The sequence below is a fragment of the Xyrauchen texanus genome, chromosome 49 (assembly GCF_025860055.1).
Source record: "Xyrauchen texanus isolate HMW12.3.18 chromosome 49, RBS_HiC_50CHRs, whole genome shotgun sequence".
NCBI lineage: Eukaryota > Metazoa > Chordata > Actinopteri > Cypriniformes > Catostomidae > Xyrauchen > Xyrauchen texanus.
Window position 1 is genome coordinate 21,344,674 of NC_068324.1, and position 17,190 is coordinate 21,361,863.

At 38.4% G+C, this 17,190-nt stretch overlaps 1 protein-coding gene across 1 annotated transcript in view; it reads left to right on the forward strand.

The window, feature by feature from the left end:
- Positions 1-17,190, forward strand: part of LOC127640668 (E3 ubiquitin-protein ligase RFWD3-like) — a 34,033-nt gene that overhangs the window by 13,865 nt on the left and 2,978 nt on the right. Inside the window, exons 4-12 of the mRNA XM_052123358.1 lie at positions 1,250-1,317; positions 2,897-3,109; positions 6,721-6,812; positions 6,910-7,024; positions 7,184-7,400; positions 8,089-8,239; positions 11,435-11,611; positions 12,403-12,617; positions 15,297-15,514. Of these exons, the coding sequence (XP_051979318.1) occupies positions 1,250-1,317; positions 2,897-3,109; positions 6,721-6,812; positions 6,910-7,024; positions 7,184-7,400; positions 8,089-8,239; positions 11,435-11,611; positions 12,403-12,617; positions 15,297-15,514 (1,466 nt within the window). The remainder of the gene's footprint in view (positions 1-1,249; positions 1,318-2,896; positions 3,110-6,720; positions 6,813-6,909; positions 7,025-7,183; positions 7,401-8,088; positions 8,240-11,434; positions 11,612-12,402; positions 12,618-15,296; positions 15,515-17,190) is intronic.

The window sequence follows — 17,190 nt, forward strand, 5'->3', positions numbered from 1 at the left end:
GGTGTTGTTTAAGAGTCCGTAGAAAGGTCTCTTTAGTGTCCTAGGTGTTTATAACTGTGACCTTAATTGCCTACCGTCTGTAAGCTGTTAGTGTCTGCATGGGAAAACATTGTTTAAACCCTTTACAATAAAGATCTGGATTTTTACAAAATTATATTTAAACATACAGTGTCCTGAAAAAAAGTTTCTTTTTTTGCTGAGTTTATATATATTTATATTTATACACTGAACTTTAATTCTGATTGATATTTTATTTTAAAACACTGAAACTCAAAATCAATTATTGTAATATGACATTGTATTTTTGTTGGGAAATATTATGAAAACTGAAAAATCTTGCTTGCATAAGTATTCAACCCCCACACATTAATATTCTGTCAAGCCACCTTTTGCTGCAATAACTGTTTTAAGTCTTTTGGGGTACATATGTACCAGCTTTGCACACAGTGACAAAGTGATTTTGGCATATTTTTCTCAGCAGATTTGCTCCAGGTTGTTCAGGTTGGTTGGGTGACGCTTGTGGACTGCAATTTTCAAAAATATATTTCCCAACATAAAACCAATGTCACCTAACAATAATTGATTTTAAGTTCCCATGTTTTAAAATAAAATATCAAACGGAATGAAATTTCAATGCACCAATTGTAATTCAGTAATATGAGATAATTGGTCAAGGGTCTGAATACATTTGCAAGGCTGTGTGTGTGTGTGTGTGTGTGTGTGTGTGTGTGTGTGTGTGTGTATCAGGGTATTCACGGGTGCTTAAAAAACTGTACAAAGTTTGAAAGCAGCAGGACAGTTTAAATCATTGGATTATAAATAATAAACATTTACTGGTAAAAGAAGAATGTTCTCCAGGAACACACACACCTTCTGTACATAGTAACAATTTACTCTAAACTGTTACTGCTTTTACATAAATGTAATTGCTGGTGTTACATGTAGGATTAACAAAGTGGTTCAAAAACCTATTTCGGTAATGTGAGAAGCTACACTATATGCAATTTCTACATGTTTACATGTTACACTTTTTTATAAAACAATTATACATAATTCACATTTGTGCAAAATTGTTTATAATAGTGTTCAAATTGCACATAGTTTAGGGGAGAACATCAGTGAAGATGAGAAAATATTTTCTTTCATTAAAATACATTTGTTTTTCCTACTGTACCTTTTAAGACGTATGTAAATTACCTATGTTACGATTTGCTTACTCTGTTACCACGTTTTTGTATGTGTAATACAGAGGCTGACGGGACAGGGGCTGTAGTGCAGCCAGAAGCCCAGCTAGAACATCCAACCCCAGAGAATGAGGTGATTGACATGTCTCATTACATTGAATGTTTGTCCAGTTTTGATTTATGATGAACTTTATAAACCCGTGGTCCTTCTATGCTGATTGGTCAATACAGCTTTCTAGCCATGCTCAAATGCACTGTAAACAGAGGTGTAGTGGTAAAAAAAAGAGGTGGGTAAACTATAAATTCTGGTGGACCACGACGTGGTCACCCGGTAAGGTGGGCCACTGCCTACCGGTGTATGTGTATCCTGATGACATCACTATTGGCTATCATTTGATGGTACTACCAAGGGTATCACTGGTTGTTCCCTCATCATAGGTCACACAATCACTATTCAATTCATACATTAATCTAAGTTCTTGTTAAAGAGACCCAAGAAGGAATAATATGGTTGAAATCTATAAAGTTTACTAAATGACAAAACAGAGAGAACAAAAATATTTAAGAGAGATAGAGAGGGAGGCTTATATCCAGGGCTTCCAGTGCAATGCACTTGTACATAATTATTAGGGATTTGGGATTATTTTCATAGTCGATTAATCTGTTGAATATTTTCTCGATTAATCAGTTAGTTGTTTGGTCTATAATATGTCAGAACAATGTGGATCAGTGTTTCCCAAAAGCCCAGGAGGATGACGTCCTCAAATGTCTCGTTTTGTCCACAACTCAAAGATATTCAGTTTACTGTCACAGAGGAGAGAAGACACTAGAACGTATTCACATTTAACAAGCTGGAATCAAAGAATTTTTGCCCGCCACAATATCAACGCTGACCGCCACACATTGATTTTCGATGTATTTTTTATTTTTTACTAAGCCTATTTAAAATCGTATTTGATTGCAGAGAGCCGTAGCGCATTCGCGCAGCACTAGGCTACCTCTCACTCGTCCCTCTCTCTCTCTCTCTCTCTCTTACCCGTACCTCTCGCGCTCTCTCTCCGTCATGGAACACCGCTGCATAAATCTGTCCAACACAGCACTGTCAGTTATTACTTATTAGCCAGCATGCAAGGAGCCTAGCTAATAAGGAGAGCTAAGTTATTGTTAGAATACAGCTGGATTTTTGAGGTCAGCACGCTGTATATAGCTGGTAGTAGTCAATATCGATGCACGCGCATGGGAAACTCTGGCAGCAGCGCATTATGAAAGACTTCGTCTTAGGTTTAACAACCTATGAAACTAATAATGAACAATATGAAACTAAAACGACATAAGCTTAATTTAAAATGGCGTAGGAACTATCTATTTAGAGGTGGATAAACGCAATTTAGAGGTGGATAAACCCACTTTGGAGGTGGGTAAACGCTATTTCCGAATTTTGGGAGGTGCATAAACGGCGTTTACGTGCGTTTAGCCTCCACTACATCCCTGACTGTAAAGTAATGGCAATGATGCAAAACACCTGTTCATCAATGTTCAGTACCCTTAGATTTCTGTTATTTTCAAATATCAGACTACATATTCTAGCAGAAGTAAATCAGTTAATTAATATGCTTCATAAAGTAATGTTTGAAAGGAATAGTACAATAGGTCATGGGATTGCAGGCACTGCTGGTCTCGAGGACTTTTTAATGTCGTCTCTGTCTTCATAGGCTGTCTCTGTGCCTGTAGAGGCCTCTGCAGCTGCCACACATACTGCTGCACAGGAGGACGTAGATGATGGGGAGGGGGAGACCTGCTCCATCTGTTTTGAGCTGTGGACCACGGCAGGTGATCACCGCTTGGCCGCTCTTCGCTGTGGACACCTATTTGGCCACATTTGCATAAAGCGCTGGTTGATGAGTGGGGGAAATAAATGTCCACAGGTGGGTTTTGCAGGGTTAGTAAATGAGTGTTATGCTTAAATTAGGGATGGGCACGAGTACACACAAGTGACAGCAATGATTGTGTAGGTAGTTGACGCATAACTAGTGCATGTTAAAATTGCAGCCACGGGCACTGGAGCTTAATCCCCGGTAAACCCGTGCATTAATGCAGCCCTGCTCATGCCATCCCAAATGTGTATGACTTCTTCTGGAGAACACAAATGAAGATTTTTAGAAGAATATTTCAGCTCTGTAGGTCCATACAATACAAGTGAATGGTGACCAGAATTTCAAAGTCCAAAAACGACAAAGGCAGCATAATAGTAATCCATACGATTCCAGTGGTTAAATCCATATCTTCAGAAGTGATATGAAAAGTGTGGGTGAGAAACAGTTCAATATTTAAGTCCTTTTTTACTGTCGCTGTCCACTTTTACATTCTTCTTCTTTTGTTTTTGGTGATTCACATTATTTGTGCATTTCACCAACTACTGGGCAGGGAGGAGAATTTAAAGTAAAAACAGAATTAAAAATCAATCTGTTTCTCACCCACACCGATAGTATCGCTTCTGAAGGCTTATGGATTACTTTTATTCTGTGTTTATGTGCATTTTGGAGCTACAAAATGTTGGCACCCATTCACTTGCATTGTATGGACCAACAGAGCTGAAATATTCTTCTAAAACTCTTCATTTGTGTTCAGCCGAAGAAAGTCTTACACATCTGTGATGACATGTGACATGTAAATGATGAGATCATTTTCAATTTTGGGTGAACTATTCCTTTGTTTTAAAATGGAATATGATATTTAAGTCAAATTACTTTATGTTGGTTATTTAAGTAGTAAAGGCGCATAGTGCATGTCTGATGGTAGTTTTCATTTGTGTGTATATATACCTGCATTTCTCAGGCTTTTTTACATTTATATACAATTTATTTGGCTTTAGGAGTGTGTTGAACATGTGATGACATGTAATTATCAACCTATTATGTCTGACATAATCATACAGGTATAATGAACTAAGTTAAAATTGAAAGCTTATTTTAAGACATAGACAATGACTCGTTACTCTGACTTGTACATGATATTGGCGACTTGGACTTGAGCAGTGAGGACTAAAGTCTCGAGATCTAGTGACTTGACTGCAACACTGCTATAATCTATATATTATTATTAATCAGTAATATTGATAAGAAAATTAGAATCACTTACTGCTCATTGCTGGAAAATGTAAGTGTTCTTAATAAACCCCCTGCAATCAAACATGAACATAAAATTATGTCTAAAATACCAAAAAGTAGGTATAGAGCATCCGGAAAGTATTCACAGTGCTTCACTTTTTCCAAAAAATTTTATGTTACAGACTTATTCCAAAATGGGTTCAATTCATTGTTTTCCTCAAAATTCTACAAACAATACCCCATAATGACAACATGAAAGAAGTTTGTTTGAAATCTTTGCAAATTTATTACAAATAAAAAAATAAAAAAAAATCACATATTCACAGCCTTTGCCATGACGCTCAAAATTGAGATCAGGTGTATCCTGTTTCCACTGATCATCCTTGATGTTTCTACAACTTGATTGGAGTCCACCTGTGGTAATTTCAGTTGATTGGACATGATTTGGAAAGAAACACACCTGTCTATATAAGGTCCCACAGTTAACAGTGCATGTCAGAGCACAAACCAAGCCATGAAGTCCAAGGAATTGTCTGTAGACCTCCGAGGCAGGATTGTATGGAGGCACAGATCTGGGGAAGGGTACAGAAACATTTCTGCAGCATTGAAGGTCCCATTGAGCACAGTGACCTCCATCATCCGTAAATGGAAGAAGTTTGGAACCACCAGGACTCTTCCTTGAACTGGCCGCCCGGACAAACTGAGCGATCGGGGGAGAAGGGTCTTAGTCAGGGAGGTGACCAAGAACCCGGTGGTCACTCTGACAGAGCTCCAGCGTTTCTCTGTGAAGAGAGGAGAACCTTCCAGAAGAACAACCATCTCTGCAGTACTCCACCAATCAGGCCTGTATGATAGAGTGGCCAGACGAAAGCCACTCCTCAGTAAAAGGCACATGACAGCCTGTCTGGAGTTTGCCAAAAGGCACCTGAAGGACTCCCAGACCATGAGAAACAAAATTCTCTGGTCTGATGAAACAAAGATTGAACTCATTGGCCTGAATGGCAAGCGTCCTGTCTGGCAAATACCATCCCTACAGTAAAGCATGGTGGTGGCAGCATAATGCTGTGGGGATGTTTTTCAGCTGCAGGAACTGGGAGACTAGTCAGGATTGAGGGAAAGATGAATGCAGAAATGTACAGAGATATACTTGATGAAAACCTACTCCAGAGCGCTCTGGACCTCAGACTGGGGCGAAGGTTCCTCTTCCAACAGGACAACGACCCTAAGCACACAGCCAAGATAACGAAGGAGTGGCTACAGGACAACTCTGTGAATGTCCTTGAGTGGTCCAGCCAGATCCCAGACTTGAAACAAATAGAATAATATTAGCATAGTTGTCATTTACATTTTATGCATATTTTATAGATCATGATTGATGTTTCTTGTTCTGGCAGACCTACCTAAGATGACTAATTTTGTGTTGATGGATAAATTAGGTGTATGCCTGACTAAATAGATGAGTCTTTTAGTCTAGATTTAAATTGTGTCTGCATCTCGAACAGTGTTAGGGAGACTATTCCATAGTTTTGGAGCCAAATAGGAGAAGGATCCTCTTCGTTTTGTTGATTTTGATAATCTAGGACCAGAATTTTGTGATTGTAATGAACATGATGGAATATAGCATGTCAGAAGGTTACGTAAGTACTGTAGAGTTAGACCATTCAAAGCTTTGTTTGCTGTTAACAGAATATTAAAATTAATATTACATTTCACAGTTAGCTAATGATAAAAAGGGGCTGATGTGATCATATTTCTTGGTTCTAGTCAGCACTCTGGCTGCTGCATTTTGAACCAATTGAAGTTTATTTATTGATCTGGCTGGACATCCTCCCAGTAATGCATTACAATAATCTAGTCTTGAGGTCATGAACGCATTAATTTAGCAATATTTCTTAGGTGGAAGAATGCTGTTCTACAAACATTGGTAATTTGATTTTCAAAGGACTGATTGGTATCAAATATAACACCTAAGTTCTTCGCTGTTGAAGATGATGTAACGGTACATCCATCGAGAGTCAAATTATAATTTAGCTGCTTATTTTTTTAGAGGTTTTTGGTCCAATAATTAGTACCTCTGGTTTGTCTGAATTGAGTTGAAAGAAATTTTTGGCCATCCAATCTTTGATTTCATTGGTAAACTCTGCTAGAGAATTGTTAATTTTTGTTGGGTTTAGAAGAAATATAAATTTGGGCATCATCTGCATAACAGTGGAAACGTATTCCAAGATTCCTGATAATATCTCCCAAAGGAAGCATGTTTAAGAAGAAAAGTAGCGGCCCTAAAACTGATCCCTGTGGCACTCCATACTTAACCTTTGTTTGATTACATTGACCTGTAAACTTGTGAGATGAAAATACACCCAAATTCAACATGGCATCATTTGATAAGCATATTTGTCATATTAAACAGTTTCTCTATGTCTCCTCAGTGTAATAAACCAGCAAAACGTGATCATATCATCTTACTTTATGCACGGAAACTGCGAGCACTGGACAATTCAGAGGTGATGCAACTGAAGAGGTGTGTTTTTTTTAAAGGTTTAGTATTTGTTGTGTTTTGGTTCATTTGCACAGTGGATGTGTGTATTGTGATTGATTATTCCCATGTGTTTGTGTAGAGCATTAGAAATCGAGCAGGGTTTGCGGAGAAAGGAGGAGCTGGAAACAGCTCAGTGTCGTCTACAGTTGCAGGTCACGACTGATGAAAACATAAAACTACGTAAAGAGGTTGAGGTTTGTATCTTTTCAGAGGGAAGCCCTGTAGTCTTTTCTGTACAGAATCTTTTATCTCAGTGTTGTGTCATGTAGTATTTTCAGTTCAGGTAAATGTACACGTGAGCCATAACTTCTGCAGTAAACAACAGTCTTGATCTCTCTGTTTGTTGTCTGTAGGAGGGTAGGAGGTGGAGAGCTCATATGGCCTCCAGCTCCTCTCAGGGAGGTGCTCTCTCTCTGTCCCAGACACAGGACACCTCCACTGGGGGGCATTATGTGTTCTCTAAGGCTGTGCTGATTTCTCAAGCAGGGGGCAGTAGGGTTTTGTCTTACTGTGAGCCTCTCGGCTGCCTGCTGGCGTCCCAGCCCTCTCCACATGCAACATTAGTACCAGGTAAAAATTTTGACCCAAAGACAGTTTACAGTGACAAAGAAAATTATTTGAGCCCTTTTTTCCTCCACGCTTAATATTAGAATGTCAGAATCAGAAACTGCTTTATTGCCAAGTATGCTTACACATACAAGGAATTTGTCAATTGTATTTGACAATAAAACATTAAACCAACTGGGATCTGCAAAAAATGTGATTCAAGAGCTTTTCTGAGAACTAACTTAATTTTACTTAACCATTAATGCAGTTTAAATGGTGTCAAGGTTTAATGTTAGTGGATAACCAGGTGTAGTTCATCACATTAAAGGGATGGTTCACCCAAAAATGAAAATTCAATTGAAAACACCCTCATGCCATCCCAGATGTGTATGACTTTCTTTATTCTGAAGAGCACAAAGGAAGATATTTAGAATAATATTTTAGCTCTGTAGGTCTATACAATGCAAATGAATGGTGGCCAGAACTTTCAGAAACGATATGGTAGGTGTGGGTGAGAAACAGATCAATATTGAAGTCCTTTTTACTATAAATCTCCACTTTGACTAGCCTCTACAAGTTGGTAGCTAAATGTCACTTCCACACCAGAATGTGGAAGTAAAAATTTAAATATAGATTTACAATAAAGAAAAAGACTTAAAATATTGATCTGTTTTTAAGAGTTGTGTATATCACCTTTTTGTTTCTTTTTCAGGCTTTGGGGTGAAGAAGATAAGTACTGTGAATCTCAAAGCTAGTCAGTATGTCCCTATTCACGGCAAACAGATCAGAGGTCTTGCCTTCAGCCGACAGCAAGACGGCTTACTGCTGTCTGCAGCTCTGGATAACACAGTAAAGCTCACTAGGTGAGAAATGTACTAGGTGGCACTTTTCTTGCTGTGTAATAAATAGATCCTTAAGGATAAGCTATTAGAGGCCTATTCACAATGTGGCAAAAATGCAAATCACAGGCAAAAATCGCAGTGTTTTTGAAACAATATTATTTACATTTTTCATCAGCCCCTAAAACGTTAGCACATCAGAACCAAAGTGTTACATGGTCTGCTAATTCACATGCTTCATGCAAATTATAAAATGGATAGTTGCAGTCCTGGATGCTGATTGGTCAAAAAAACGTGCTTTAGTCACAATGCTATGATTTGTTCACTGACCTACTTTTTGTATCACTGTGCAGCGCCCATAGCTAATTGTTATTTTTATTGCATAGCAGCGGTTTCTTTACCGTTTACTATCAGGGACTGTATTTTCTGATGGAAAGATTTAATTTAAAAAAAAAAAAAAAAAACACATTAATAAAAAAATTATAATAATAATAAAAAAATATAAATATACACTCACCTAAAGGATTATTAGGAACACCATACTAATACTGTGTTTGACCCCCTTTCGCCTTCAGAACTGCCTTAATTCTACGTGGCATTGATTCAACAAGGTGCTGAAAGCATTCTTTAGAAATGTTGGCCCATATTGATAGGATAGCATCTTGCAGTTGATGGAGATTTGTGGGATGCACATCCAGGGCACGAAGCTCCCGTTCCACCACATCCCAAAGATGCTCTATTGAGATCTGGTGACTGTGAGGGCCATTTTAGTACAGTGAACTCATTGTCATGTTCAAGAAACCAATTTGAAATGATTCGAGCTTTGTGACATGGTGCATTATCCTGCTGGAAGTAGCCATCAGAGGATGGGTACATGGTGGCCATAAAGGGATGGACATGGTCAGAAACAATGCTCAGGTAGGCCATGGCATTTAAACGATGCCCAATTGGCACTAAGGGGCCTAAAGTGTGCCAAGAAAACATCCCCCACACCATTACACCACCACCACCAGCCTGCACAGTGGTAACAAGGCATGATGGATCCATGTTCTCATTCTGTTTACGCCAAATTCTGACTCTACCATCTGAATGTCTCAACAGAAATCGAGACTCATCAGACCAGGCAACATTTTTCCAGTCTTCAACGGTCCAATTTTGGTGAGCTCTTGCAAATTGTAGCCTCTTTTTCCTATTTGTAGTGGACCCGGTGGGGTCTTCTGCTGTTGTAGCCCATCCGCCTCAAGGTTGTGCGTGTTGTGGCTTCACAAATGCTTTGCTGCATACCTCGGTTGTAACGAGTGGTTATTTCAGGCAAAGTTGCTCTTCTATCAGCTTGAATCAGTCGGCCCATTCTCCTCTGACCTCTAGCATCAACAAGGCATTTTCGCCCACAGGACTGCCGCATACTGGATGTTTTTCCCTTTTCACACCATTCTTTGTAAACCCTAGAAATGGTTGTGCGTGAAAATCCCAGTAACTGAGCAGATTGTGAAATACTCAGACCGGCCCGTCTGGCACCAACAACCATGCCACGCCCAAAATTGCTTAAATCACCTTTCTTTCCCATTCTGACATTCAGTTTGGAGTTCAGGAGATTGTCTTGACCAGGACCACACCCCTAAATGCATTGAAGCAACTGCCATGTGATTGGTTGATTTAGATAATTGCATTAATGAGAAATTGAACAGGTGTTCCTAATAATCCTTTAGGTGAGTGTGTGTGTGTGTGTGTGTGTGTGTATATATATATATATATATATTAGCGAATCAGACGCACTCATTGGTGGATTTTATTCTGTTAGTTAAAATATTATCAGGTGGTTTTCTTCAGGAGTGCATCAGTGTGTCAAGGCATTTCTTTTCATATGTCACTCCGAGATGTCTTATAGGTCCTTTGCCACAGTGACGAGGAGATGTCCAAAATAACCTGCTACTGCACAAAATGTACCCGCATTTCGCATGTGGTGGGTGCTAATTTCATACACTGGTTGTAACCATTTATTAAAGCAATAAGGCACTCATATTGTCAATATAGCATAACCTTTTGTACTTTATTACTCAAGTACAACATAATGCTAAACTATAATTCTTAAATTGTAACTGGAACATTTAGCTAATGGTAAACAGCAGTTGCTCACCATATCACTTCTTCACTTCGTTAATTTCTGGTATGGCTTTTATCATTGTTCCTTGAACATTTTAATATTTTGCCATGCAAAGGCTAATTTGAGTTATGACAGAAATCAGATCTCTTGGACTGTTTCGTCCTGTGGTGGTTTGGGCTCTGCTGTGCCGCCAAAACGGCGTTAGAAAATTGCCATAACTACAAAATCCTTACTAAAAGAAATTAACTTTGAATACTTTTTGTTTGTTTTAGTGTTCATGTAGTTTTGCATTTAGCCTTTTTTGGTTGTATGGAGATAAACAATATCAACATTCACCTTAATGACAATCCATCTTTAAGCTTATTTGGTTTAAAAGCTTTAAAACTTGTTTTTTTAAAGCAAGCAGCAAAATATAAAAATCACCCAAAAGTGCATCTTGGCTCTCTGTGTGAAGGGGCCTGTAGGGTTGCATTGTTCTGGTTTAAAATGTTGTTGCTTTGAGTATTTGTGCATAAAGTTGGCACTTAAAGGGATAGTTCACCCAAAAATGAAGTTCTCTTATATTTTACTCACCCTTATGCCATCCCAGATGTGTATGACTTTCTTTCTTCTGCAGAATACAAATTAAGATTTTTAGAAGTATATTTCAGCTCTGTAGGTCCATACACTGCAAGTGAATGGTGACCAGAACTCTGAAGCTCCAAAAAGCACATAAATGCACTAAAAGTAATCCATATGACTCCAGTGGTTAAATCAATGTCTTCAGAAGTGATACTATCGGTGTGGGTGAGAAATGGATCAATATTTAAGCCTTTTTTTTTTTCGTATGGATTACATTTATGCTGCTTTATGTGCTTTTTTGAAAATCAAAGTTTTGGTCACTATTCATTTACAGAGCTGAAATATTCTTCTAAAAGTCTTCATTTGTGTTCAGCAGAAGAAAGTCATACACATCTGTGATGGCATGAGGGTGAGTAAATTATGAGAGAATTACATTTTTTAGGTGAACTATCCATTTAAGATAACATTGCCACATGTGCCACTCTTTTCACTGAACTTGTGAGCATTACTGGCTTTCAGCAGTTATAAGTGCTTCATGTATGTTTTCTTTAAAGCTTGATGACCAACACCGTGGTCCAGGCCTACAACACGGGCAGACCTGTGTGGAGCTGCTGCTGGTGCCATGACAACAATAACTACATTTATGCTGGTCTTAGCAATGGTTCTGTGTTAGTGTATGACACGCGGGACACAAGTACTTGCGTTCAGGAGTTGGCGCCACTTTGCTCCAGGTCAGTTTAACTGCCTTTTTTTATCTGGAATATTTTTTAAAGGTGAAAGTAGCATGATGTTAAATGAATAGTTCACAGAATGTAAATTATGTAATTATTTACATGCCCTGATGTCTAAACAGGTATGATTTCCTTTCTATCAAGAATACAAAAGGAGAAATTCTAAAGTCTGTGCTGGTATTAATTTTTTTCCTGTATTTGCCATGATCGGGCACTGGAGTTTTTGAACTTTAAAAAAGGAGCACATGTACCAAAAATTGTTAACACACACTTTAATTGTTGTTAACCTTCCTTGAATATTGTGACTTTTGCACAATATTCCAAGTCTTCTGCAGCTGTACTATAGGCTTGTATAAGAAACGGACTGTAATTTAAGTCACTATTCACTATGAACTATTGTTCACTAATCTGACATTGCTACTTCATAAACTCACCAAGGAAAACTATGGCGGATGTCAAGATTTTCAGTGAATAACTATGTAAATTTGTTGTCATATGGATTCAAAAGACTTGGAATATGGTGCATAAGTCGCATAAACTTCTTTAAGGGTGTTTTGCGTCCTTTTTTAGCTTGAAAGCTCCAGTCCCTATTCATTGAAATTATATTTTTATATAATTTCATTGAATTTTGTATATCATTGAAAATATACTTTTTATATAAATTGAATTTTTCTGAAAGATTTTATTTAATAAATTTGCTCATTAATATGCAAGAATCTACCGTCCAGTGTTTGACTGTATCCTTGTCAGTTCCTTTGTGTTTATTATGTTGATATTATTCTACATTGTAGCTGTCCAATGGTGTCATTGTCCTACATCCCCCGCACTGCCTCCAGTTCATTCCCATGTGGTGGTCTTATCGCTGGCACGCTGGAGGGGGGCTGCTTCTGGGAGCATGTAGATGGAACCACATACACGCCTCACATTCTGCCTCTAGAATCCGGCAACTGCACAGACATACAGGTGGAGCCGGACAGCAGACACTGCCTTGTCACATACAGACCAGGTACATATCCACTTCACAGGGTTCCCACGTGTACAGTGAGAAGTGGCACTTGTGAAACTTCTCATTTATAAACAAACTGAAAGTAAAGTAATAAAGCGCTACTCACTTTATTCCCGCACGTTGCCTCTCTCCCCGCTATAGACATGAGGCGAGTTGCAGGTGCGGTTATTTTAACAACGGTAGTGGTGAAACCGATACAGATACTGGCATCTTTTGCTTAAACACACTGCAGAAAACCAAAATGAAGTAAAGTGAAACTATCTTCATCTGTCTGATACTGTATGTGGTTCAGCTAAGCCAGGTTTGTGTCAGGACAAGTTAACGTGCCGCCTTAAGACTATAATATTTTTTCCGTCTAAATTTAGCTTCATTAATCAGCATGTTAAGAGTCTTTCATAATGAACAGATTTTTGTTCTAATTTTGTGAAAATTAAGCAGAGACGTCATCATGGCAAGGACAGCCTTTTTATCCTTCAATTAATCAAACAGATATGGAATGCTTCACTGTTATGTAAATTGTTTGTTTATTGTTGGTAGATTCTCACTTTAAGGAAAATATAAAAATGGTCCATTCAGGCTTTAAAATGTTTGTACATTTTCTCTCAGGGGACACCACAGAAGCCACAGTATGTTATCTGTCAAAAGGCCTCCTATGTCCCATACATAGGTATAAATTGTATTGTGAATGTAAATATATTTCAACAAAACTGAACTTCTGTCATTCAGCTTCAAAACAAACCGTTGATCTTTTAATATTCACATTCAAGAGCCCTCGACTGATGAAGTCTTGATGAAATATTTTAATCTTTTGGTAGAAAAGATCTCTCAGACTCCACTAGCTGTCTCTGGGCCCCCAATGTCCTCATCAGGATTTGTAAAAAAAACATTTTTTACAAAGTACTATTGCTGTTAACATGGCAAGTTATATCAACTATTTAAAAAAGATACATACAGTCAGGTCCATAAATATTGGGACATCGACACAATTTGAATCTTTTTGGCTCTATACACCACCACAATGGATTTGAAATGAAACGAACAAGATGTGCTTTAACTGCAGACTTTCAGCTTTAATTTGAGGGTATTTACATCCAAATCAGGTGAATTGTGTAGGAATTACAACAGTTTGTATATGTGCCTCCCACTTTTTAAGGGACCAAAAGTAATGGGACAATTGGCTGCTCAGCTGTTCCATGGCCAGGTGTGTGTTATACCCTCATTATCCCATTTACAAGGAGCAGATAAAAGGTCCAGATTTCATGTCAAGTGTGCTATTTGCATTTGGAATCTGTTGCTGTCAACTCTCAATATGAGATCCAAAAAGCTGTCACTGTCAGTGAAGCAAGCCATCATTAGGATGAAAAAGCAAAACAAACCTATCAGAGAGATAGCAAAAACATTAGGTGTGGCCAAATCAACTGTTTGGAACATTCTTAAAAAGAAAGAACGCACCGGTGAGCACGACCACGGAAAACAACTGTGGTGGATGACCGAAGAATTCTTTCCCTGGTGAAGAAAACACCCTTCACAACAGTTTGCCAGATCAAGAACACTCTCCAGGAGGTAGGTATATGTGTGTCAAAGTCAACAATCAAGAGAAGACTTCACCAGAGTGAATACAGAGGGTTCACCACAATATGTAAACCATTGGTGAGCCTCAAAAACAGGAAGGCCAGATTAGAGTTTGCCAAACAACATCTAAAAAAGCCTTCACAGTTCTGGAACAACATCCTATGGACAGATGAGACAAAGATCAACTTGTACCAGAGTGATAGGAAGAGAAGAGTATGGAGAAGGAAAGGAACTGCTCATGATCCAAAGCATACCACCTCATCAATGAAGCATGGTGGTAGTAGTGTCATGGCGTGAGCATGTATGGCTGCCAATGGAACTGGTTCTGTTGTATTTATTGATGATGTGACTGCTGACAAAAGCAGCAGGATGAATTCTGAAGTGTTTCGGGCAATATTATCTGCTCATATTCAGCCAAATGCTTCAGAACTCGTTGGACGGCGCTTCACAGTACAGATGGACAATGACCCGAAGCATACTGCGAAAGCAACCAAAGAGTTTTTTAAGGGAAAGAAGTGGAATGTTATGCAATGGCCAAGTCAATCACCTGACCTGAATCCGATTGAGCATGCATTTCACTTGCTGAAGACAAAACTGAAGGGAAAATGCCCCAAGAACAAGCAGAAACTGAAGACAGTTGCAGTAGAGGCCTGGCAGAGCATCACCAGGGATGAAACCCAGCGTCTGGTGATGTCTATGCGTTCCAGACTTCAGGCTGTAATTGACTGCAAAGGATTTGCAACCAAGTATTAAAAAGTGAAAGTTTGATTTATGATTGTTATTCTGTCCCATTACTTTTGATCCCTTAAAAAGTGGGAGGCACATATACAAACTGTTGTAATTCCTACACCGTTCACCTGATTTGGATATAAATACCCTCAAATTAAAGCTGAAAGTCTGCAGTTAAAGCACATCTTGTTCGTTTCATTTCAAATCCATTGTGGTGGTGTATAGAGCCAAAAAGATTAGAATTGTGTCGATGTCCCAATATTTATGGACCTGACTGTATGCAATAATCTCAAAATGGTCTATTAATTGTCCATTAACTGTAGGAGTAATGTTTTTTTTTTTTCCTGTGAAAAATGTTCACATTTCCCCCTGGTCCAGGTCGAGCAAACCCGTCACTGCGCTCCGTGTTAATGGAGCTTACCCGAAGCCCTCGGTCAGACAGCAGCCAGCCTTCTGTGTGTTCATGTTCCCCAGTCCAGACCTTCATCGCTGGCTCCTCCGGCAAGCTGCTCACCAAGAACGCCGTCTTTAAAATTCCAGCTGCAGAGGGCTCTACACTAGTGTGTGCCGGAGATGAGGGGACCAACTCAACCATGGTGAGGGACCGTTGTTTTCTCAACCTCTAGTTTAGGTCATATTCTACACAAAAGTTTGTGTTTGCAGAAAAAGTATAGGTATTATTAGACATAAAGGCACTTACTCCAGACAATCATTGATATGGACATATATGTCTCAAGCCAAAGTATTTCCAAGAAGTGAGTCCACTAGTGGACCTCTTTGAAAGGCTCCCATGAGACTATTTGCAGTCATGCCAATGCAGCTCCTGTCTACTTGAATGGGGGAACACCAAAATCTCAAAAACGGTCTTTTATAAAAATATTGTCTTCATGGTCTTTTATAAAAATATAAAAACTTGCTCTACCTCTGAAAGGTGATGTCACCAAAGCCTCTTATTTGATAACCCCTCCCCGCTAAAGACCTGGCATATAGAGACCACTGTTTACAAACAAATCAACTTGCTAAAATCAAGTCTCTCATTAAGGAAATGTCGCATTATGCAAGTACAATGGGTTGTTTATGGAAAAATATCAAATACAGCACAAAGATTTGTGGTCTGCTTACAATTTAAATTAAACTGCATATCTTCAATAATCACCAATAATATGTGGGATTTTATAAATGGTTTAAGAATCTTGGCCGTGTTCGACCACCAAAATAACGTAGGTAAAGGTATGCAGGATAAATGACAAATGAGCATGAGATTGGAAATCTGATCAAAATTCTCCAGCATTAAATATGTAATACAACAGGCTCATTGTATTTGCTAATAATTTATATGCAAGGAGTTTAGCTCAAGAAGGGAATTATGCTTAATTCGGGAAGTATAGAAAGAATTAATGTTTATGTCCAATCAACATGCAGACAGTGATGAGTTGATATGACGTACCTCTTAACCATTTAGAGTAATACTGTTCTCATGGCCATTGAAAATAATATCACAAATATGTTGAAATATTGTTTAAGCATGTGGCGTAGATCTTAAAATTCAAGTTATGTTTTTATTTATCAAAATATACCACAGTAAACTTCTCTTTGAATACAAACTAACTTTATTTACAATCTACACATCAAACTAAACTAACACACATCAGACAAACATGAACAGGTTAATGGATGAGTTTTGACCGAGAATGACTGAAATGATCTGTAACAGGAAAATGAATTTTATGGAGTCCTTGCACCATGCCTTTAGAATCCTTAATACTTCATTTAGTATGCCGTGATTTGAGATCGGGTTACTCAAATTATATTAAAGAAACACCAGCACTTTCAGCAAAAGTTAGGAGATACTTGCGTTACGTTATTTGGTGTTGAAGTTCTTTTTGAAGTCCTTTGGCTTGGCTTTAGTTCAATGATCTTGAAGATCTGATCAGCTGGAAGGTCGATTTCAGCAGAAATCAACTTTGGATGCTGTGTTGTTGATGGATTGTGATGATAAATCTCAGAGCTCGGGAGTTCCGAAGAGAGAGGCAACATTATTGAGATGTGCAAGACAGCACAGAAGAGAGCAGATGTAAGAACGGAAGAGAGAAAGAGAGAGAGTTGGTCAGGCATGGCCTTTTAACCCTCTGTTCAGTTCAAGGCTCTAAGCCAATCAGAAGTGACATGTGGTCCATTCTGTTTCCCGCTTGAAAAAGTGCAATGTTTTAGTCATGAACTTTATATCTTAAATGCAACATATTATAATGATAAAATGAATTCACCCATTTAT